A 26,026-nucleotide genomic window follows, 5' to 3' on the forward strand; every position below is an offset into this window, starting at 1 on the left:
CTTATTTGCAGCATGAATTTGGAAAATAAGTTTATTTTGAATTTTAATAAACTAAACGTTCACCAAAAAACTTTAGTGAGAAAAATCGAAAAAACGAACTACAAACATATTAACGCCAAACATTCGGTAGAATTTATAGAATATTGTAAAAATCTATATAACGGTATATAACGCTATATAACTATATATAATCAATAACTCTCGGGGGAACCGGGTCTCTGAACGCTAAACGAAGATTGATTGATAGTTATTCATAATTATAATAATATTCATTATTATTATTATTATTATTATTATTGTTCAGAGACTGTATTAAGGGGCTAGGCGTGCTAAAGTTGAAAAAGGCATATGATATACTGGATAAGTTCAACACTGAATATGTCGAGGTTGTTAATAATTAATCGCTCACTCACTCAACCAATCAATCAATCAACCAATCAATCAACCAACAGACCAGTCAATCAACAAACCAATCAATCGCTCCAACAGGCCCATCTCATCTAAATCACTCACTCACTCAACCAATCAATCAACCAATCAATCAATCAACAAACCAATCACTCCAACAGACCCATCTTACCAACCTCCTCGGGCCAGTTGACTATGACATTTACGCCGGCAAGATTATGCAACTCAAGATATGCGAAGAATCTGCTTTCAGAATTAAATAATTATGATTGTTGTTATTATTATTTATAATTAATTATTATAGTTAATATTAATAATAATTATTATTAATTATTTTCATTAGTGTTATTATTATTACATTTACCTATATATATATATATATATATATATATATATATTTATAGATAATGTACTGCTATGTTATGTAATCGCACTGAGTTATGTAGTTAGTCAGTTATTCACTTATTTGTATTGCATATATATATATATATATATATATATATATATATATATATATATATATATATATATATATTTAGTAATGAATGGAGGAATGAATTGATGAATGAATGAATGAATTATGGAGTGAATGCCTAATTGAATGAATGAATGAATGAGTGAAAGATTGAATGACATAATTAGGCATTTGTTTTTGTTTTAATAAAACAGTAATACTTTTGTATAATGTAGATAGCGAATGAATGACTGAACAAATGAATGAATGAATGGATGAATGAATGAATGAATTAACGAATGAATTAACGAATGAATAATTAATTTGTTGAAAAGTTTAATTTTAATTAAGATTTGTATTTAATCTTTTAATTATGGTTTAGCGTGTGTGTGTGTGTGTGCGTGTGTGTGTGTGTGTGTGCGTGCGTGTGTGTGCGTGTAGTGTGGGTACCTACGTAAGATTTGCTTACATCATAATGTTTTAGTGGTTGAATTGAAATCATTTTGATCATTTTTTTAATGAGATGAAATAAATTAACTTGAAATTTTTTTTCAAAAGCCTGACGTAAATTGTGATACAAATTGAGGGAATAATCGAAATTTGATTCAAAGTATTCATCGGCATTAATATAGACAACTTGTTCAGAGCAATAGGATGAATGAACGAACGAACGAATGAATGAATGAACGAATGAATGAATGAATGATTGAATGAAACAGTGAATCAAAGAGTGAATGAATGATTGAATGTTGTGTTTATGAAATCTGAATAAAGCGTTAACTTAATATATAAACAAAAACATTATCGAATTGTTTACTGTATTGCTAATGTGGATAATCAGCTAATAAGCTTCAGAAATATAACCTCGATAATAATAAATAATAATACTTTCATTCATCCTTTGCGATGTCTTTTCCCTCTCAATCCATCCACTAATTACGGGGAAAGGTTTTTAAAATTTCAGGATCACTCCAGCGACCTTGGGGATAGTATTTTACACCATCATTTTCTCATCGTCACTTGGTTAGCTGAGTTTTTTTTCAAAAACACACAGACAAGAAAGTTCACGTACACACACACACACACACACACCCCTTTCTCTCTCTCTCTCTTTCTTTCTCACACACACTACACGTCACACACACACTATACACCACTGTTACTGCATACACGAAAATGAAAAAGACGACTTTTTCATTGCGAGGGAATATGGCAAAAAGTTTTGTACTGCAATTTGTGGCTCGAAATCCAAGGAACGGTGCGCTGAAATGAAATTTTTTAGTATATATTCCTTGAAATAATGTTGTTTATATGTAAGTGTGTGTGTGTGTGTGTGAATGTGTGTGTGTTGAAACAAGTTGTCAGTTTTATATAGTTTGCCTAAGCCATGGCTGTGTCAACCTTTATAAGTTTAAAAAAATGCAAAGTACGAATAGTAAAATTTTACATATTTTGTTTTATCAACATTATTAATTTATTTAATTATAAATATCTATTAACACACACAAACATACAAACGAACACGTCTAATAATGAGTGTTAATAGTGCAGAAATAAACTCTTTCAAAAATATGATAAAGCGAATCTAAAAAATATATAAACGAAATTATCACAAAAGTTGATAGAATGTTCTAGAAGAAGAGAGAAATATATAAAAACTTAATCATTCAATCCATCAATAAGCTAACTTATCAATCAATCAGTCAGTCAGTCAGACAATCACATTCCTAAATCAAGTTTTTCGATTTTCATAAAACAATCGCTGTCATCTTCGTTACGAGTACTGTTTTTAAAATAATTTCCATCACCTTGCCCATCCCTAGTTTTAACGATGACGTCAGTGCCTGTCGAATTCGCCATTTCTTTCGTAATAACTCTGTCTCTATTTGCTGCGGGGTTACTCCTTACGACGTTTCCGAAAGGTTCTTTCGTCTGGTGGTTAAAATTTTTTAAATTCTGTACGCGCTGTTGAAGTTGCTGTTTCGAAACCGTGGTTGTTACTGACTTAGCAGGAAATTTTCTAATTGAAATAGGATTGATATTGATATTATCCGAGGTTTTTTTGGGTATCTTCTGACAGTTATTACCACATTTCGAACTCTTTACATCAGCCTGATTCACTGCTACTGCTGCTGCTGTTAAAACAATCTTCCTATTTTTTGCAGAACATGGCTTCACCAGTTTTGACGATGATGATAGTGATTGTCGAGATGATGACGATGATGTTGTTGGCCGTGATGATGATGTTGGCCGTGATGATGATGTTGGCCGTGATGATGATGATGGTTTTAACTGCGATGATGATGATGATGATGATACTGACATTATGGGCCTGACTGTGACCGCACCCAGACATATATCGCTATAATCATTCTCTTTACTCTAGAAAAGGTTTCAAGTATATGCGTGTTATGTTGTGTGTGTGTATTGTGTGTGCGCGTGTGTATTGTGTGTGTGTACGTGTTAAATTTGAAATTTGGGGAATGTTGAGAAAAAAACAAAGGCGATTTTTAACGTTTTAAATACGTTCTCGTTAACAAGAGAGTAATTGCTTTAACGTTTAGACGGCGGTATTGATAATAGTAGTAGTAGTAATAATAATAATAATAATAACAACTATAATTAGTACTATAATAATAATTTATTATTATGATAGTCGTAATTATAATTATAAAACCTTTTTGTATTGGAGCATGGCTTCTTTGAATAGAGAGAAATCAGAGAAAGATGAGAGGATCTCAAACACCTCGCAATAGTCCAAATCCGTTTCTTTCACTCTGAAAAAATTTAAAACTTATAAAAATAATAATAATAAAGAATAATAATGATAATAAATAATAATAATAACACTCACTCGTTGAGAAACTCTCCCATTGAGAAATCTGGGATCAGTTGAGTTAGTTTCTGCGTCAGGTAAGTTTCGATGATCGTCGTCTGCGATTATTATTATTATTATTAGTTGTAGTAGTAGTAGTAGTGGTAGTAGTGGTGGTGGTGATAGTAGTGTGATTAGTGTTTAAGTTCTGTTAGTTTGTCAAATTTGTAATAATGCATAATGAAACGCGACATAAATCAATCGATCGATCAACTATATTAACGTGAATCAACAACAAACAACAAACAACAACAACAATAAAAATAATAATGATAAATAATAATAATAAACAGACGAACATATTCCCTATGTATATCGGAGTACACGAATTTATTCTCATCTACATCCTCAAATTCGTGGTGATATCTCTCCATGAAATTATTTTGCAGCCCCTGAAACTCATCTCCTAATTATAAAATAATAATAATTGATATTATTATACATATATTATTTATATTATAAAATAATAATAATTATTATTATTTTTATTATTAATATTGGTATTAAATTTTATTTAACATTTTAACCCATTATGATGTCTTCAATATGGCCAATGGTTGAGTCAAATTTCTTATACTCGTCATCACAGCTAATTTTGAAATAATTATAATAAATATAATAATTAAAAAGAGAATAACAAATAATAGTCGTTACTCTTCTATATCAAAGACTTCCTCGCCTTCGTTCTCTTCTTCACAGTCCATAAACTCTACAGGTTCTGACAATAATTAATTGATTAACTAATTATTAATGAATAAATAATTATAAATTATTGAAAAAATGAATAATTTATATAGTTAATTTATTTGTATTTAATTGCACAACCTGCCATTATCTATCTGTCCTCCTGCTAAATTCAATTCAAAGTTAGCAATTTTTTTTATTTCATAACGAAACACGCCTTATATAAAAAATGCAAATAATATTGTTAATTATATATTAATAAATTACAATTATTAAATTTTAGTATCATATGTAATTTTTTTAAATAGAATTTATTTCAGAATTTAAAGAAAGAACGAAACAAGAAATTTAAGATTGTTGAGCTTCATTAGTAACCCTGGTTGCTAAGAAGATTGAATTAGCATTAAAATCGTTAAATTTGGAAGAAAGTAAACAATTTAATGAATTTTTTCAATAATTCAATTAATTCTTCTCATATTTTGTTAACATATTGAGGTATATAGCAAGTGGAATAGTTCATTTTCCACTCGTTAATAAACCCAAGAAAGTAAATTTTTAAACCTTCGATTGTAAATGTGTTTTATTTATCTATGAGTAAACAAACCATATTTATTTTATATACTTTATTTTCGCTCAACTAACTAAAGATTTCTTTATGCTTAAATAGAAAATACGTTAATTTTATTAAAATTTGTTATTAGTAAATAATTGAGTTATGGCTGATTATTGGAAAAGTCAACCTAGGAAGTTCTGTGAACTATGCAAGTGCTGGATGGCTGACAACAAACCAGTTAGTTTTATTTATTTTACTTTTAGTTTTATTTTATCTTTATGAAAATTTCTTGATCTTTTTATAATGCTAATTTCTAAAGATTCTACTCTAATTTATCAATTAGTTCGCTCAAACAACCACACTAATTCACAAATTTTCATATTATTTTTAACTTGGCAGAGTCGAGATTTTCATGAAAGAGGAAAGCGACATCAAGAAAGTGTCAAAAGAAAACTAGATGAGGTAAATGTAAATTGTAATTTTACCCTTTGTTGATTTTTTTATTTATTTTTACATGTTATTTTAAAATAGCTAAAGAAGAAAGGAGTCCAGGATGCAAAGAAGGAAAGAGAATGTAACAAATACCTCATGCAGATGGAGAGGGTCAGTATGTTATATGTAATGTATAATATAGTTTATGTATGTATGTATGTATATGTATGTTTGTATGTATGTATGTTGGTTTTTATGTATGTATGTGTTAAAACCAAATCATTGACGAATGACACCAAAAGCCAAGCGTCTGACTAAATTTGATTTTATTTGCTATAAATTTGATTTTTATTTGCTGATTTTATATGCTGTATGTATGTATGTGTTTGCATGAATAAAATTTAAAGGGAGCAATGAAAAAGTATGAACAAGACATCCTAAATGACCCAACGTTAGCAGCAAGATATGAAGAAAAACGTGAGTGAATTTGGTTATTTTTGTTTTTTTATTGTTCTATCTTGCTCGTTTAATTACTGAATTAGTGAATTTTTAATGTTTAAAAGTGAAGCAGATTGCAAAGGAGGAAGAGGAGCAAGAGCAAGAAAAATCACAAATATCTCAGTTCATTTTGGACAAGTTGAAGACAAAAAATCTGCCCATCCCTGTCCAGACCGAGGAAATTAGTGAAGAAAAATTAATAGTATGCTATTTGTTTCTATTGTATTTTTTTTATTTGATTTTTTGCTTGGTTCGTTTAATACAAATTTTCTTCTTTGATTTATTCATAATGACAACAATAAAAGTAATAATAATTTAGGAGCAGCTAAAGCAGCAGCAGCAAAGCAGCAGCAGCAGCAAATACTCAGATGACTGGCAAGAAGCATTTTCAGAGGAGGGCCACGTTTATTATTGGAATACCAAAACACACGGTGCCATTGCTGTCAATAACGTCATTGTTGTTGCTGTTGTTGTTGTTGTTGCTGTTGTGTTGATGGTGATGTTAAGACTGATGTTTGTTTTGTTGTTTTGTGCTGATGTTGTTGTTGTGGTCATAATTATTGTTGTTATAATTATTTTTTGTAGAATCGTCGTGGTATCTGCCAGGAAGTGATGAATACAAAGCCTACATGCAGCATATAACAATGCTGCAACAACACCATCATCCAATCCCAACAACAACAACGACAACATCGACTGCTTCTCTAGCTGCTGCTGCTGCTAATGATGATAATGATGGAGAAGATGGTGATGATGATGATGATGGTGGTGCTGATGATAATGATGTTGGTTCTGCCTCCTCTACATCATCTTCTAAAGATGCTAAACGTAACGTAAGCAGGCATTGACTCTCTCATATTTATATTATTAATTATTATATAAATAATATATATTATGCCAATTATTATGGTCATAATTATTAATAATTATAATAGTATTTTTAATTTTCATTGCAGACGTCATGTTCTTCAGCGACAACATCCTTAATAAAAATTTCCTATAAAAACCACTCCAGCATCTATGGTGCCTGGAAAGAAGTTAAAAAAACAGAGTCAGTTAAGTTTTTGTATGTACGTATGGTATGTTTGTTTGTATGCATGTATGGTATGTTTGTTTGTTTGTATGTACGTATGGTATGTTTGTTTGTTTGTATGCACGTATGGTATGTTTGTTTGTTTGTATGTATGAACGTATGGTGTGTTTGTTTGTATGTTTGTTTGTATGTACGTATGGTATGTTTGATTGTATGGATGTTTGTATGTATGTCAGTATGCATATGTTTTTGTTTTGTGTTTGTAGCTAGTTTTAATTGATTTTTTTGCATGATAAATAAGTTGAAATAATATTTCTGGTGATAATAATATATATATATAAACCCAGACCTGCTGATACCCCATCCGTCGACCTTCAACTTCCGGCATCGAGGGCCAACGAATACAAAACGATCGTCGTCCCCAGCCTAACCAAAGAACCGAAACTAACGATTAGGGAGAGAACACTGGCCACTGTTAATAGCAAAACGAAGAGCTCAGCAGAGCCTGTGGTCTTTAAGAAAAGGAGATTTAACAATATCGTTAAAGTTAAAGTAGAAAATGATGATGATGATGATCGTTGTAATAATAATAATAATAATAATAATAATAATAATAATAATAATAATAATAATAATAATAATAATAATAATAATGGTGATGATGATGGTGATGTGCGACCTGCCAAGATGAGGAACATTAGAAGGGCTCGTAATGATGACGATGATTAGTGCACTTATGATGATGGTGATGATGGTGGTTCAGATGTATTAGTGGTTTTTGTTTTTGTAAAAGTTATTTCAGAATGCTCTCAGTTGTAGTAGGATTTGTATATTTTATTCAGTTTTATAAGTACTGAAGTTCTACATTTCTTCATTTAATTTCAAAATTCTTTTTCGAAATTGTGGGAAAAATTGAATAGATGAATAAAATGTTTAAATTGAATTGTGTCTCTGTCAATCTTTTGCCCGTATTCATTTCAAAATTTCGAGTCTTAGCATTCGTCAATAACCTCTATGAAAGAAACACACATTCGCGCGCACACACACACATTCACGCACACACACATTCACGTACACACATACCTTCCATCTCATCCCATCATTACGGCCCAGCGTGGTTCACTTGGAAAGTGTTTGTTTTCAGTTCTTTTTATTTATTCTGCTCTTTTTAATTACTTTAATGATTGCTGGAGACGTGCGTGTGTCTGTGTGCGTGCGCGTGTGTGTGTGTGTTTGTGTTTTTACGTACGTGTATGTATGGGTCTATGTGTGTATGAATATTTTTACTAGTTTTGTATGTTATTAGGTATGTGCGTCTATGTATGCATGAGTATGAATATTTGTACATATGCGATATTTGTGTGTATGTGTATTTTTCTACATGTGTTTGTGTGTGTGTTTTCACATCAAAGGGTATGTGATGTGATGATGACTTAAGAAAGGGGGGTGGATAATTGAATGGAGATGGTGAAGAATTAGAGAAGATGAACGTCAGTTTTTGTTACCGGGTGGTCTTTTGAGTGTTCATCATTCAATCATTCATTCATCCATTCAATCGATCAATCATTCATTCAATCAATCATTCATTCAATCAATCATTCGATTGTAGGATTATTATTGATATTTGCATAACGTTGGTCAACCATAAATTAACGCATTCTTTGAAAGGGTGTCACAACACACACATGACCTCAATACACACACACATACACATACATGACCTCAATACACACACACTCACACACGCATATGCATACACACATAAATGAATACACGTGCACACACACACAAACAAACACACTTACACACACATACAAATCTCTTATTCAATAAAATATAATCACAAACACATGTCTTAGTGGATGTAGTGGATGTGTGTATATATATGTATGTGTGTATGTGAGATATATGTATGTGTGTATTGGAATATCTTATACTGGATCAATACACACATACGCGTATTGTATTTCAAAGTGTTGTAATAATAATAGCCCTCTTTAAACAAACATTACGCTATGTTGTGTGTGTGTGTTTGTGTGTGTGTGTGTGTGTGTGTGTGAGTCTGTTGTTGGTGATGTTGTTGTTCATTTATTAGGCAATTTGTTGTTTGCAGTTTGTTGTTGTTCCGACAACACATATCCATGCATTCCTACCTAAAGATCTGTAATTTAAAATTGATGATAGACTGTTTGTTTTGCTGTTGTTGTTGTTGTTGTTGTTGATGTTATTGTCGTTGTTGATGTTGTTGTTGATGATGTTGATGTTGTTGCTAATGCTATGATTTTGTTTTGTTGCTATGCGGTAGTGTTATTGCGAAATGAGATATATTAATTCTAGTGCAACAACAACAACTACTACCACTACTACTACTACTACTACTACCACCACCACCACAGTCACCAAAAAACGATATACAGGTCACGTGACGTAAAGGTTAAAGTTCAACTGAACAAATTAATCAATGTAATGGTCAGTTAAAAAAAAACAACAGCTGAAGTGGTTTTGTCGCCGGGAGAGAAATTTCTTTTTGAAGCAGTTTTTAAAAGAAGTCTAGCGGTCCTCTGGATCCAACTGTCATTAAGCGAAAATCGTTTGAAAATAATTATTTAAAAAAAAAAAGTTAAAAAAATTTCATGAAAAGTAGATTCAAAAGACACGGAAAGAAAGAGAGGAAGAGAGAAATAGAGAAAAAGTGAGAGAAAGAAAGAGAGTGTGTGAACGAGAGAGTTAGCAGGAGTGTGACACACGACGTTCTGAGGGAGGAGCGTCGGGCACAGCGACGTTGTTTGTGTGTAGTGCGTGTGTATCATTGATACCATCCATCCAGGCCAATTGAATTCATTCACACCTGTTCTGTCTGTCCTGTATGTTTGTGTGTCTGAGTGTGTGCGTGCGTGTGCATATCTGCGTGTGTGTGTGTAGATAGTATATGTATGTATGTATGTGTGTGTGTGTGTGTGTGTGTGTGTGTGTGTGTGTGTGTGTGTGTGTGTGTGTGTGTGTAGATGTATGTGTGTGTGTTTTTACGTGTATAGTTCACTATACATATATATAGATAGATTTATGTATGTGTGGGTGTTAAATTTTTTTCCTTTTTAAATTTTATTTGCTTCTCAAATACATACATACTTACACATACATACAAACAAACTTAAGTACATAGACACGCACATACTTACGCGCATACATTTATACACACACACAGACATACACACACAGACATACACACACACAGGCACACACACACAGACATACACACACAGACATACACACACACAGGCACACACACACAGACATACACACACACACACAAATGTGACATCGTGATTTATTAACACGATATATGCCTGTACGTACCATCATAAATGACGTACAAAAAGCAGAACGCTACAGAAAAAAATAATAATAATGCGAATAAGAACATTATATTAATAAAAATAATAATAATAAAAACAACAATAATAATAATAATAACAACAACAACAACAATAATAATAATAATAACCATTAACAACAGTAATAAAATGCCAACGACATTTTAATGGGAAAGTTTTTTTATAAAAAAAAAGGCAAGGAAACAAAAAAGTCAACTACCTCAAACATCGCCATCCTCATCGGGTACGTCATCCTCACCGGTGACGTCACGTCACCATCATCGTTATCATCATCTTCTTTATCACCACCGTCAGCTGCAGCAACAACAACATCAGCGCCAGCAACAGCAGCCACAGCATCAACAACAGACAGCCACAGAATAATAATACCATCAAGAATACTTATTTATTTTAAACGCCTTAGGGCAAGCCGAGAAGAAAATGTCGACACTGTTTAAAAAACAGCAACAAGACATTAAGATCACAGTTGTTGTTGTTGGTGGTGGTGGTGATGACGATGATGTTGTTGTTGATGATGATGATGTTGTTTCATACATACAGACATATATTAAACACAGTCATACATTATTATAGAGATACGTGTGTCACTTTGTTATCAGCTTGTTTGTGTGCCGACTGTTTCAGAGACATTGTATTGTATCATTTTTGTATTGTATTGTATTATTTTTGTATTGTATTGTATTTGTATTTTCATTCGAATGTATTAGTATATGTTTGTATGTTTGTATACATGCATTTAATTTCGCTTATTTATAACAAATGCTAATATCACTATTTCTATTTGTTTAATACTTCTACAATTATTGCCGCTACAACTACTTGTTCTTGTACTGCTGCTACTTCTACTACTTCTACTACTACAACTACTACTACAACTACTACTACAACTACTACTATTACCACAATTACTACTACTTCAACTTTGATTTACTTATAATTTCAGAAATTTGTTGAATCGTGCCAGCAGTAAAAATTTACTCGAACGCATTTTAGTGTCAGAGATTAATTTTAGTAAATTGAATGTTGCGTCATGTTTTTGTTGATAAGTGTGTATGTGAGCGTGTATGTGTGTGTATGTGTGTGTATATGTGTGTGTATGTATGTTTCTATGTGTTTATATTTGTTTATACTTGTATGTGTGTGTGTTGTGTGTGTGTGTGTGTAATGTATTTTTCACTTGTTTATACAGCAGGTAAGAACTCAATATAGATTCTAGTTTTTAGTGTTATTAAACCATGGCAATATTCACACTAGGAGTGAGCATGGCTCCCATGGGATTCTCACGGAAATTGGTAAAACTTAATTTTCGGGAATGTTGTCATAACTGGGAATTCGTGAGGGAATTGGGAATGAGGAAGAAAATGGTAGAGGAATTGGGGACAAATTTCAACCCTCGCTTACCTCTAATTTACACATAGATACACGCTCAAAAATAAGCAACCACACACACGCACACACACACCACACACACACACACACACATATATTTATATATATATATATATATAATCAATCACAAATTCAAATGCACGCGTTCATCTCAATATATACGCCCATACATGCACTTGTTATGTATGTATGTATGTATGTATGTATGTATGCATGGATGTATGTATGTATGTATGGATGTATGTATGTATGTATGCATGTATGCATGTATGTATGTATGTATGTATGTATGTATGTATGTATGTATGTATGTATGTATGTATGTATGTATGTATGTATGTATGTATGTATGTATGTATGTATGTATTGGTGTATATATATATAGCTTTTCTCATTCTTTCGCATCCTAATCTTCACACTTTAACATCACTCATAAAATTGTTTGAAGTAACAATGTCGAAGCAATATAATCGATACATACGCCAACAACAAAAATATCCACAACAGCTGCAGCAGATACAACGACAACAACAACAACTGTACATATGTCGAGAAATGTTATTACACCAACTACAACAACGTTGTTCCAACGAACAACGAGATCTTCATCAACATCTATATCAACAACAACATCAGCATCTGCAACAACAACATCCTCCTCCTCCTCATCAACAACAACAACAACTTGTTCAACATTTTCACAACAGAAAAATTTTTTACGGCAGAACTCAACGCATCCATGACACCACCAACACCAACAACAACAACAACCACAACAACAATAATAATAATAAAAGCAATAGTAACAACAACAACATCAACAGCAGCAACCAAAAACGAAAGATAAAAAAATGTAAACTAACGATAGCCAAGCAAATTAGACAAATGTCAACTCTCCAATTCCATGGACAAAGATCAATCAGTCAAGAAAAACTTTCGAAATCCTCCAAAGAAAATAAACATAGAACTTTATTCAAGTTTATTAGCGATAATATAAACAACGATTTATACATAACAAATAATGGAAAGTCAGTTTTCAAGCTGTACACCGACTTGCTAGGACCGAGTCCGACTGAATCGGTATCAAACGGTAATATCGAGACGAATAGTTGCGATGTCGATAACTGCAACAACGACTACAACAACAACATTAACAAGAACAATATCCGCAACAGCAACAACAATATCCGCAACAGCAACAACAATATCCGCAACAGCAACAACAACATTAACAACAGCAACAACAACATTAACAGCAACAACAACAACATTAACAACAGCAACAACATCAACAACATTAACAACATCAACAACAACAACGACAACAACAATATTAACAACAACAACAACATCATCAACAAAGACGACGACGTCATAATATCAAATAATCAGGCAACAATTAACGCCAAAAAATTTTTCACCAACTCTTTCGAAACATCCTTGTGGGAAAGTTATGATAATGATGATGATAAAAGAGATGATGATAATGACGATTACAACAATAACAACATCAACAACAGCATCAACAACAACAACATCAACAACATCAGCATCATCGTAGCGAAACAACACCAAAAAACAGAGCTTAATTTTTCCGCTAACTTCAGCAAAAACTACAACAACAGCAATAAAAATGGTAATAATAATAACAACAACAACGACAACGACAATAATAATAATAATAATAGCTACTCATCATCACCAAATCAACCTCAGTATCAGCCTCATGATGAGTTCGTGCTACACAGTACTTTCTGTTATCCCCTGCACAGTACACTCTTAAGCCAAATTGATGAAAACGAAGATTGTGCTGAAGTTGATGATCGAAATCACCACCACCAAAGTCATCGTCCTCAAAATTATCACCACCACAACCACCAGCAGCAGCAGCAGAAGCAGCAGCAGCGTCATCAACGCTCAAGCGATAGCAATACATTATTAGAAGCAAAATCGAACTATCCGAATCGATCGGAAGAATCGAGTATTAATACATACCTCGTAACTCCGTTGAAAACTTCCAACTCGATTAACCAGCAACAAACTAAAACCGATACGAATAACAACGAATGGAGTAACTATACCAATACCGATACGAATAACAACGAATGTAGTAACTATACCGATATCGATACGAATATTGAAAGCAACGAATGTGTAAAAAGTATATCTCATCGGAACTCTGCTAATCAATCGAGCCATAAAAATCGACACATCTCTAAATACATACCGTGTTTTTTTTCTATTAGGAAAATGGCGAGAAAGAGTTGACGAAATGATGACGAAAAAACCATCGTCAGCAACAACAATAACAACAACAACAAAACAACAACAATAGTAACATCAACAAAACAACAACAACAGCCAAATAAATAAAGACATCGGTAAAAGCAACAAATAAGATTTCAAAAACAATGTAAATTGTGTATGTATGTAAGTATGTAAGTATGTATGTATGTATGTATGTATGTATGTATGTATGTATGTATGTATGTATGTATACATGTATGTATGTATGTATGTATACATGTATGTATGTATACATGTATGTATGTATGTATGTATGTATGTATGTATGTATGTATGTATGTATGTATGTATGTATGTATGTATGTATGTATGTATGTATGTATGTATGTATGCAATTTTCCCATAAGATTCAATAATTAAGAAGTTAAAAAGGTTTTAAATGACTTTCTTTAATAAAAAAATCTGTCAATAAATAACTAAATCGATCAATTATTATTATCATTATAACTATAATTTATTATTAACGTTATAATTAATATTATCAATATATATAAACATATACATACATACATATATATATATATATATATATATACATACTTATAATTACTTATTTACATTATATATATATATATATAAATACATAATATATATATATAAATATATATATATATATATATATATATTAAGTACATGTAAACTGAGATCAAATAAGAAATTAACCAAAATAACTTAAAAACAAGAAACTGGCCTCCATTCGATGACTGTGAAGAATAAATCAGTGAGTGACACTCGTCTATTAATCAATTAATAAATAAATATAATAATAAAAATAATAATATTATTATTATTATTTTAATTATTATTATTGTTATTGACTTATAATTTCGTTAAATGAAAGCGTTCTAACACCCGTTAATGTACATGGAAGGAAAGAAATTATTTCAGAAATAGAAGTGGAAAGCAATTTAGATAATTTATTCATAATAAATTAATATATATATATATATATATATATGTAATTATATATATATATATATATATATACATATATATATATATATATATATACACGCCTGCATGTATTTTCATGGACATTACTTAATTACCTTAACTAATTGAATAATTTATTAATTAATTGTGCGTCTGATTACTAATACTAATAATAAAAATAACAACAAAAATAATAAAAATAAAATAAACAATAATAATAACAAGGAAAAGCAAAAATTATTTTTTTTTGTATAACATACTCGCGAATGAGTCTAGCTTAATTAACATAGTACTTATCGACAGACAACATCACGCATAATTATGTTAATATTATAAATAATTATTATTTTATATTTAATTATCTTATAAATAATGACCTTATTAATATTATTATTATTGTTGTTGCTGTTGTGGGCTACTATCGTTAACATTAACAATTATAGCTAGGCACTAATTAACGATATGACAGATATGTGAAGGAATAATAATAATTAATAATAATTATTAAATAATAGTAATTAATAATAATTATTAAATAATAATAATAATATGAAAAATAATAATAACAGTGATTAACATCCTATACTCATAAGCAGTTTCAATTTCCTACAAAGTTTATAAATTGTCCTGAAAGTGATTTAACTAATTGAAAGAAACTATTCGTTTGAAAGGTACCAAAATTTAGCGAAAAGGTACCAAAATTTAGTGAAAAGGTTCTAAAAGTGGTAGCTTGTTATGTCCTTAACAAATTTCAATGCCATTTAAGACTGGCAAAAAATTTTTTTTATTAACGATGACAAATAAAACTCAGCCAACAAAATAACATCAACAAGATACAAGAACAGCATCAACATTAACAACTGTAATGCACTTTGAGTCGTAACAACAACAATAACAACAGCAACAATAACAACAACAACATAAACAATAACAGCAACATAAACAAAACAAAAAAATTACCAAAAGATGGCTGACTTGAATGAGACTACGTTGACTAATGAAAATAATCATAAAATTAATAGCATGATAATAATTATTATTATCAGAGCCAAGCAATATTTTGAGTCAGAAATTGAGCCTGCGTCTAAGTTTTAAACGAACGAATTAACGAACAAACGAACAAATGAATGAATGAAATAACGAACGAACGAACAAATGAATGAATAAATGAATGAACGAACAAACGAATGAATGAATGAAAGATTGAATAAAGGAATGAATAAACAAAACGAATTTTCAAAATTATCCTCAAGCCAGTTAATTACAAGTAATGTTTAGCTCGTGCTTGGAGCTATACGGATAGATAGATTGAATTGTATAGTTGAAAAAAGCAGCAATTGAAGCCAGAATAAGCAAAAAATGGAATTTAGTAAATAAAATTCACCAAGATTCATGAAATTTCGTTTAAAAAACCAGCGAAAAAAGAATTTTGAAAAGAATTCTCTTCTAAAAAATATTTACAAGACTATCCAACACCCAGTCATCTATCGCAAGTAAGTATGGAAAAATAAATTTTTTTTCTTTGGACCATCTGCCTATGGAATGATGAAAATTTGAATGTTAATAATGGAAGAAGGAATGTAAAAATGTAAAAGAATCATTAATAATTACCTATCTATACATCTTATAAATAAATATATATAAATATATATATATAATTTTTCCAACTATATATAGTTTAAATAATAATACTAGAATTCGCTGATCAATGGCTTAAAATCATTAAGTAACGTGATGTAAAAAAAAGTTGGACTTTAAGATCTGAAAGAGATCTTACACATAAAGACAGACACGCATGAACAAATAGATTCATACAATACTAAGTGTACCATTTAAACACACACACACACACACCATACACAAACACACACACAAACAAACACACACACTTGCACACACACACACACACACACACAGATGTAATATACGAATGTACACACATAATTATCGAAATCATGTTGTAAGGTATTATTCAAATTTATACACTATATGTAAAATAATGATAATAATTATTATTATAATTATAAGGTTTGCATTTGTATGTACATATATAAATTCATCAATATATACAAAAAATTATATCATTGAAGAGAGAGAATGTAAAAGAAAAAGAGAGAAAGAAAGAGAGAGAGAGAAAACGAGAGCAAATGAGAGTAATTCTTGTTAAAGATCTTCAAAACTGCTTGATGATGATGAGGAGTTAGAGGGCAAGACCTGGCGAAAATTAATTAATGAATTATGTTAATTACCCGCCTTTTTATGAGTACTTAACATTTCCATTATACCCCAATCAATATTCATTAATTCATTCACGACTTCATCCTTCATTCATTCATTCACACATCCAACAATTCACTCGCACACCCATCCATCCATCCATCAATTGAGCAATGCACCGACCCCAGCCAGTCTATCAGAGGATCTCTTGACGTGCATCTTCATCCTACGAACGATGCACTCCTTATCTGAGAGGCCGTCAGAGATGCACCTGGACAGCTCCTGCTGCAAATTTTCAGTACTGCCGGACGAGATGTGTTGGTGTCGCTGCTTCAGTGACGACGTGTCGTCGTCCTCGTCCCACTCCGAGCTGGTGTACAGCGAGGTTCGTCTGTTGTGCGTCGTTGTTATCATGTCAATATCATTTTGTTTGTTTAGAGGCTCTTTGGATTTGAACTATAGAGATATAAATTACGACAACAGCCTACCTAGTAACGTCTTCAGATTCATCGATGCTTTTCTTGGAACCGCCAACGTTATCCTCATCTTCCTCTTCCTCCTTTGCAGCTGCTTTCTCACCACCACCACCACCACCGGCAGCAACTTCATCAGCAACATCCTCATCAGCATCTTTGGAACCTGCCCCGACAATATTTGAACTCCTTTTAGGCGAGGAGCAAACCAGAGGACTTGACCCCATGGACAACTGGCCCATTGAACTCTTGGGTGAGAGTTCAGTGCTACCCACACTACTCTCCACTTCAACTCGTACATTTTGCAAGGAGGATGATGAACTGACAACCAGTCCTAGACTCCCCCGTCTGCCTAATTTAGGTCGGTAGATTGCAGGCTTCACTGTGGAACTGTTGAATTGCGATGGTGTTTGTTTGCCTGCTGTCCCATCATCGTCGTCGTTGTCCTTACTCGTTTCTGTTGCGAGTTGCTTCGCTGATGTTGGTGCATCCGCTGCAGCTCTCTCACTACCTTCTGCCTCTTCTCCGATCTTACTAGGAGAAACGAGATGAACATTCTTCGTGCTGGAATCGGCAGAGGCATCGATTTTCTTGCTATCGTCATAAGCTTTCTCGATAGGAGACTTATTGAGAAAAGTTTTTCTCGAAAGGAGTCCGCTGAAACTCGAAGACATAAAGGTTGATAAGGAGGAGGAGGTCACTGGCGAATGAAATTTCCTATCCTTCGGCGAGTTCCTCAAACTGCGACATTTTTGAGGAGGTGGTGGTGTGGAAGATTTTTTCTCGTCTGAATTTTTGTTTCCATCAGACGCCTCTTTGCCTTCGTTGTTAGATTTGTGATCTTTTTTTAAAAACTGCCTAGCAGCATTATGACCTGAGATTGATTTTGTGGAATCACGTGATTTCGACCTGAACTGATGCTGTTGTTGTTGTTTGGTGTAAAGACTGCTTTGTAGAGACTGCTGATGCACTGATGCATCGGCATTCTTTAACAACTCTTTGTTACTGACTCTCTTTTCATTAATATCTCCCTCCTCCTCTTCCTCGTTCTCTCTCTCGTGAGACCGTCTATTCTTCGACCTGTGTTTCATTTTTATTTGGTCTGGGAATGTTTTCAAGAGATGAGCTCTACCTTTAGATGATGTGGCGGTGGACTCGAACGTCGGCTGGGGACACGGGGGATAGCTGCTACTTGCAGCCGCTTCTGACGACTGAGAGATGGATGGAATGTCGTTGCTGCTGTCCCTGATGCTGTTGTCGTTCTTTGAAATGTTGCAGTTGGGAGAAGAAAGAGTGTTGGAGTTAGAGGCAGTGGGCACTGTTTGCTGGTCGTCGGCATCTACAATTGTGTAGGACTGGCTCTGCCTGGTTTTTTTTTCAAACTAATCAACAAAGCGTCTTTATGATTTTGAATGACTTTTAAAATATTTTACAAAATAAATTAATGATAATAATTAGATGATTAAATGATTGAGAGACAGGCTGATTGATTGATTGATTGATTGGTTGATTGATAGACTGACTAACCCCTGTTTAAAATGTTGTAATAACACCTGCCTTGGATATCTTTTGTATGGCGAAGACGAAGATTTCTTACTAGGTGAAAATCCGAAAAGTTGTGAACTACCATGTTGTTGTTTGTTGTTGTCTTTCACTTTATTGCCGTCGTAAATATCGTTGTCGTTGTTGTTCGCTGAGTTTTGCCGTGAGTAGTAGTTGTTGTCGTGATGGCGTAGTGGCGAGTTGTAGCTGCTGCTGCTGTTGTTGTGGCTGCTGGGACCGATAGCTGCTTGCTGCTGCTTCAAACGCCGCTGAAACTGACGAACTGCTGCCTCTCGTCTAATGATGATGATGATGATGATGATGATGATGGGGAAGATGAAAACACTGATAACTAAGAAAAATAGAACAGTAAAGACGACACCGAAGACAACTCCCCTCACTTTGCCAGCTCTTTCTCTCTCTTTTCTAGTTGCAGCATGCAGGCTGTTAGCTCCATGTACATGTTGTTCGCTCGGTCCAACTTCTGCTCGTACAACTCTCTGACGTCCTGGGCATGCCTTATTAAGTAATTTATTCAATTTGTGATATCGGTCAACTTTTAAAATAAAAACAACCGGACAGTTATTTGGCAAAAAGTGTATCAGGTCGGTTGAAACTAGGTCACGTCAAAAAAAAAATGATGTGACGGCATGAAAATTGAGTGCCAGTCACTCGGCCACCTGAGCTCTTCTCTCCTCCTTCGGATGAGTTCCTCCTCGATGAGTGGGTAGGTCGACGTCTCGCTCCGAATCTTCTGCAGTTCCTCGCGGATCTCGTTGCGCCAGTGCTCCTAAGTCGTGGCATTTTTCGTTGTGTGACAGATGTGGCAATTTTCACATGACAAAATAATATGGCGATAACCACCAATGATGAAAAAGTGCTGAATAAGATGTACGTGTGTGTGTGTGTGCGCGCGTGTGCGTGTGATGAAATGATGAACCTGAAGTTTGTAGAACTCGTTCTCGTCGTGGTTCAGCCAGTCTGGAGAGGCGATCTCCAGGTGCATCTGCAGGGTCCGGAACGACGGGCGGTTTCTTGGCTTCGGACTCCTGCGATGACGACGACGAAAATGATGATGATGATGAAGAAAATGATGATGATGATGAAGAAAATGATGATGATGATGAAGAAAATGATGATGATGATGAAGAAAATGATGATGATGATGAAGAAAATGATGATGATGATGTTGTCGACAACAACAACGATAATAACAAATGAGGAGATGACGACGACAACGATAAATATCCACCCCTAGCTACATCTCACTCACCAGCATTGTCTCATGAGCAACTTGAGCCCCTCGGGGCACGTGGAGGGCACGGGAAGGTGCAAACAGTTGCTGCCCACACCCCAAATGATGGCAGACGAGTCGACATCTTTGTAGGGAATTTCGTGAGTCAGTAACTCCCATAGAACCACGCCAAACGACCTAAACATCATGATCGTTAATCATCTTATTGACACCGGTGAAAAGTGCAACTAAACGAACGAATCAACCGAGCCACCGACTAACCAAATGTCAACTTTCTCCGAGCAGGGTTCATTCCTGATGACCTCAGGCGCCATCCAGGCCACAGTTCCGGCGAATGACATCTTCGTGCTCTTATCCGTCCACTCGCGACTCGTGCCGAAGTCACTTATCTTGATCACGTCGTTTTTTGATATTAGGATGCTGCGAGGTGGGTGGAAAAAGGAGTTGATAGGAAACAAGAGAGAGAGAGAGAGAGAGAGAGAGAGAGAGAGAGAGAGAGAGAGAGAGAGAGAGAGAGAGAGAGAGAGAGAGAGAAAGAAAGAGAGAGAGAAAGATAAAAATTAACAGCCAGCAACAACAACAACAACCACAACACCCAACAAACTTTGGCGACTTCAAGTCTCTGTGTATAATTTTATGAGAGTGCAAGTAGCACATGCCATTGGTTATCTGCTTCGACCAGTCGACCAATAGGATTGGAGGTAGATCCTTGCCATCTCGCAAGACCTCGTACAGCTGGCCGTACGGGCAATACTCCATGACGATGCAGAAGCACGGGGATTGGATGCACACTCCCCTTTTGACAATATTATTAATAAATAAAAATAATTATAACTATAATTAAAAGAGTAATTATAAATAAATATAATTATTACAATAATTAAAGGAGTAATTATAAATAACAATAATTATTACTATAATTAAAAGAGTAATTATAAATAAAAATAATTATTACTAAAATTAAAAGAGTAATTATAAATACAACTCGAACAACTACGAACTTGAATGAAATGACGTTCGGATGGTTCAATTTCCTCAGATGTCTGATCTCCGTCTCCTTTATGTCTCGAACCTGCATCAAACAAAACTATTATTGCAACATCATCGTCGTCGTCATCATCATCATCGTCATCATCATCATCGTCATCATCGTCGTCGTCATCATCATCAGGATCCTCATCGTCGCCGTCGTCGTCATCATTATAACCTTCTTAATGGCCACAAGTTCGTGGTTCAACTTGCCAAGAAACACGGCGCCCTGAGCCCCGCTACCTAGCCAGAGAAGATCTGATATGTTCTCAAATGCTATATTCCAATCATCTGGATGGATGGATCGATGCGTGCGTGCATGAATGAATGAATGAATGGGTGGATGAACAGATGAATAAAAGGATGGATTGATCATTCGTTAAAACATTTAATTATACAATCAATCAATCAATCAATCAATCAATCAATCAATCAATCAATCAATTCATTAATTCATCCAATCTCTCGTCAATCAGACCTTTCTGACTGATTTCATTGGCAGCGGCCTTTCCGATTATGGTCAGTACGGGTCTGAAACAGCCAAAAAGCCCACTTAGGAAGCCCAAGCCACCGTGCTCCTGGTACGAAACATCCACTGAATTTGTGTCATTCTGCTGCTGCTGTTGAGAATGAGTAGAAGTAGCTACAGTAGAAAGGCTAGATAATCTTCGCTGTTTTGACGCTGCTGTCGTTGCTGCTGTCGCTGCTGCAGTTGATGTCGTCGCTGATGTAGTCAGGAGAGCGGCTGTCGTTGCCGATGTCGTTGATGATGTGGCTGGTGAGGCTGTAGCGATGAGTATGGCGTAGTTTGGTGGCGGTTGGGGCTTGCTGTCGGCGTCTAGCACGTCGCCCCCATCCATGCACAGCATGCTGTCGTTGGTTCAATCGATGGACGGTGAATTGGTAGATGGATGATGAAATGGTGGATGGATTCATGAAATAATTGACGAATTGACGAATGAACTGGTGAATGGATGGATGAATTGATGGATGAATTGTAAGAGTGATGAGTGATAGAGAAGGTACGAAAAAATTACACTTCCACTAAGTTTGAAACATAATATACCACATGAAGTTTATAATATAATTTTACCTAATTTAATAATAATAGTTATAATAATAGTATATAAATATATATATACATAGGGAGAGAGAAAGATAGAGTGAAAAATAGTAAGGATGAATGAGTAAAAATGGAACAAAGCCAACGAAATAATCCAAGTCCCATAAAACATAAATAAGCCAAGAAATAACTCAATGCCCACAAACAAACACATACACTCACGCACGCACACACACACGATACATCAGTATGAGAGAGAGAGAACATTTCTGTATTTCGGTTTTGAGGAACAAACCACAACCAATCAAAAATAAAAACATATAAAAACCCAGTAAAATGGTCATAAAAATAACAACAACAAAAACAACAATAATAATAATGACGATATTAATAATAATAAATAATAATAATAAATAATAATTATAATATTGATGAGAAGAGAATGAGATCAGTTGAACATTACCACATATTTTTTATTTATTATAATCGTTGTTGTTGTTTCTTTTAATCAGTTAAGTGAGCTAAAATAAATTATTATTAATATTTAATAACTAGAATAATAATATTATTATCAATATTTAATAATTAAAAATATTATTATCAATAATTTTAAGGTGATACGTCGTTACGGTTAATTTTTTTTCATCATAACAAATAACAAGGAGTGCTCTTTGGAGAAGGATAACAAATTGCAAAATTTCATAAACTACTGACGACTTGATAAATAAATTTTTTTTCAAATTCCCTTGAAAAGATAAGCAATAAGGGATCGCTAATGCGTTGAAGGGACAATTTACTCAAGTTTTTTCAATAGCGCTTTCTGTGGTTTTCTGATAATGTGATGATATCCAACCATAAGACGAGCAATTACTTTCGTATTTACGTGTGTTTATTTGACAAAATCTGATGCAGAGGGAGAAGAAATCAACTAAAAAATACAACTGAACATACGGACGAATGTACGAAATGTGTACACATTGTTCTAACAATTTCAACCACCCTCAATACCAACCTACTATCAAATGAGGATTGTTGGTTATCATCATCACTGTTGTTGATGTCTGTGCTAGTGTTGTTGTTGTTATTATTGTTGTTGTTGTTATTGTTGTTGTTCAGTTGGCATGGGTCTCCTGTCATAACAGCAAACATAATCTTGTCTCTAGTCAGTCAGTCAGTAACTTAGGGTTGGTTCAATTTTTAACAGATGATGGCGATAACGACGACGACGATGATGAGACGAACGATGATAATAATGTTGTTGATGATGATGACGTCATTATGCTTTATTTTCCCGCTTTTTTTGTCTTCCGACTAAAAATCATTTCTGAAGAAAAAGTGACAAAATTTAAAATGTCAGGGTGGAAGTTTGTTTCATTAATGTATTTAAAAATCAAAACAGGTGATTAGAAAGAATGATGATGACGATGATGGAGATGACAATGATGATGACGATGGAGATGACAATAATGAAGATGACGACGATGATGATGACTACGGTGACGGCAATGAAGGTATTGAAAAACATCTGCCTGAGACAAACTAATTAAACCAACTTGAGTAAATTTCTAAATTTAGAATAAAAATAATCCGTTTTATTGTTTCTATTTTTAGTTTTTTTGGTATGTATTCTGTTTTAGAATTTCCGAGTAAAGATAGAGAGAAAGAAAATGAGAGAAAGAGAGAGAAAAAGAAAGAGAGAGAGATGAGAGAGAGAGATGAGAGAGAGAATAGAGAAAGTGTGGACTGTACGGTCAACAATCTATTTTTGGTAGACACAGAAATAGAAGTCAGTTGTTTGGTTGGCAGCCAGCTAAACACACACACATACACACACACACAAACACAAACACACACACCACACACACACACAAACAAACATACATACATACATACATACATATATATATATATATATATATATACATACATGAACTCAGAAAAAAAACTGTTTATGGTGTACAATAAATACATATATACAAAAAATACCCATAGAATTGGGAACACAAACAAAAAAAACACACACATATAGATTGTTTATTTGATTACAATATTCTGGATAAAGCTATGAATAGCTAAGTTTTTTATGAAACCAAAGTTTGAGTGAGAAATCAACCCATTTATGTTTAGAAACAAAAATATATATATTCAAAAAAAAATATATAATCATGTATGTATGTATGTATGTATGTATGTATGTATGTATGTATGTATGTATGTATGTATGTATGTATGTATGTAATATATGAATATATATATATGTATAAAAATGTATGAATATTTAAATTTAGAAACATCAGCATGAGAGAGAGAGAGAGAGAGAGGAGGGAGAGAGGAAGCCACCATGCATCCAACTCCAAATATAGAACACTGCTGTGTGGTGTCATTTCTTTTTTCCATGTGAAGCTATGCTGCTTCTTTCATTCATAAATTTCTATTCCATCCATCTATCCATCCATTATTATACTCATCCATTTATAATCTCATTCATTCATTTTTTTAGCCTTTCATTTATTCATTTTTCCATCCATCAATCCATTTATCTTTTCATTCATTCACTCCTTTTTTTTTATCCAACCAGTCATTTGTTCAATGCAGTCATCCTCATCTGCCCATCAATTCTTTTATTCATTCATTTATCTGGCCATCAATTCACCAATCAGTTTAATTCATTCAGTCATTCATTAAATCATGCAAAAATGAATTGATTCAAAAAAAATTCAATGAAGAATAACAAATGAAATCATATCAAATTTTCCATTAAATTAAATGAAATCAGATAAGTCATTTATAACTCTTTCATTATGCAACATATTTATATTATATTATATATCATATGCCCCATGCAATGTAGAGATTGGTCAGAAAAGTGATTTTCCAGATAAAAGTTAGAGCCTGGTGATAAAAATAACGGTCAATAATGGTTAATAGTCTAAAATTTAATTTTAATAACTAGTTATTTTATTTTTACTTAGCGATTAAATTAGTTAGTAAGATCAAATGAAGCAGACAGATTCATTAGAAAGATATTTTAATTAATGTATTATAAAATTCTGAAAAAAACTTAAAAAACGAACAAAGACCAACTTCACTCACCAAATTATTTCCGAAAAATTTTGGGAAGAAATGGAAAAAATGGAAAAATTAATTATTAAAATATTAAATTAAAAAAAAGTAAAAAACAAATAACATAGATAGAGCGAAAAATAATCAACAATTAATGGCTAGTTCACGAAAAAAATGTATGAGATTTAAATTATTTAAAATAATTTTTGAAATTTCACTCTTAAAATAATTAAAATGAATTATTTCGACATTTTTTATCGGAAAATTATTCAAAATAAGCACAGATGTATATATGATGTATTCGATGGTGTTGTTATGTTGTGAATTTGGTTTTATTCAAAATAGAACGATATACTCTAAAAGTATGGAAAGATATTTTGATTTTATTCTTTTAAATTAAAAAATTGATATAAATTATAGCCA

General features: G+C 33.1%; 4 protein-coding genes across 4 annotated transcripts; 2 read left to right on the forward strand and 2 right to left on the reverse strand.

Moving 5' to 3' along the window:
* Window positions 1-2,581: 2,581 nt before the first annotated feature.
* Window positions 2,582-4,569, reverse strand: HELRODRAFT_170727 (hypothetical protein; the record flags this gene model as incomplete). Its single annotated transcript, XM_009016522.1, has 8 exons — window positions 2,582-2,882; window positions 3,186-3,244; window positions 3,540-3,639; window positions 3,717-3,796; window positions 4,037-4,143; window positions 4,265-4,326; window positions 4,392-4,455; window positions 4,563-4,569. The coding sequence occupies 8 exons, from the start codon at window positions 4,567-4,569 to the stop codon at window positions 2,582-2,584; spliced, it is 780 nt and encodes a 259-aa protein (XP_009014770.1).
* A 457-nt stretch (window positions 4,570-5,026) lies between these two features.
* HELRODRAFT_191166 (hypothetical protein) lies at window positions 5,027-7,880 on the forward strand. The gene is made up of 10 exons (XM_009016523.1): window positions 5,027-5,211; window positions 5,374-5,436; window positions 5,506-5,577; window positions 5,814-5,883; window positions 5,970-6,106; window positions 6,224-6,335; window positions 6,490-6,737; window positions 6,861-6,955; window positions 7,285-7,517; window positions 7,563-7,880. The coding sequence occupies exons 1-10, from the start codon at window positions 5,137-5,139 to the stop codon at window positions 7,664-7,666; spliced, it is 1,209 nt and encodes a 402-aa protein (XP_009014771.1). The 5' UTR covers window positions 5,027-5,136; the 3' UTR covers window positions 7,667-7,880.
* A 3,687-nt stretch (window positions 7,881-11,567) lies between these two features.
* On the forward strand, window positions 11,568-13,989 carry HELRODRAFT_191167 (hypothetical protein; the record flags this gene model as incomplete). The annotated part of the gene is made up of 2 exons (XM_009016524.1): window positions 11,568-11,696; window positions 12,229-13,989. The coding sequence occupies 2 exons, from the start codon at window positions 11,568-11,570 to the stop codon at window positions 13,987-13,989; spliced, it is 1,890 nt and encodes a 629-aa protein (XP_009014772.1).
* A 5,601-nt stretch (window positions 13,990-19,590) lies between these two features.
* Window positions 19,591-22,337, reverse strand: HELRODRAFT_76766 (hypothetical protein; the record flags this gene model as incomplete). The annotated part of the gene is made up of 9 exons (XM_009016525.1): window positions 19,591-19,711; window positions 19,874-19,983; window positions 20,134-20,242; window positions 20,467-20,625; window positions 20,710-20,868; window positions 21,053-21,244; window positions 21,450-21,520; window positions 21,656-21,768; window positions 21,956-22,337. The coding sequence occupies 9 exons, from the start codon at window positions 22,335-22,337 to the stop codon at window positions 19,591-19,593; spliced, it is 1,416 nt and encodes a 471-aa protein (XP_009014773.1).
* Window positions 22,338-26,026: the final 3,689 nt, after the last annotated feature.

Source organism: Helobdella robusta (genome assembly GCF_000326865.2).
Source record: "Helobdella robusta unplaced genomic scaffold HELROscaffold_18, whole genome shotgun sequence".
Taxonomy (NCBI): Eukaryota; Metazoa; Annelida; class Clitellata; order Rhynchobdellida; family Glossiphoniidae; genus Helobdella; species Helobdella robusta.

Coding starts and splice junctions, on each gene's coding strand:
- HELRODRAFT_191166 (XM_009016523.1), top strand. CDS start 5,137: ATGGCTGATTATTGGAAAAGTCAACCTAGGAAGTTCTGTGAACTATGC. Junction 5,437..5,505: donor TCAAAAGAAAACTAGATGAG/GTAAATGTAAAT, acceptor ATTTTAAAATAG/CTAAAGAAGAAAGGAGTCCA. Junction 6,336..6,489: donor TTGGAATACCAAAACACACG/GTGCCATTGCTG, acceptor TATTTTTTGTAG/AATCGTCGTGGTATCTGCCA.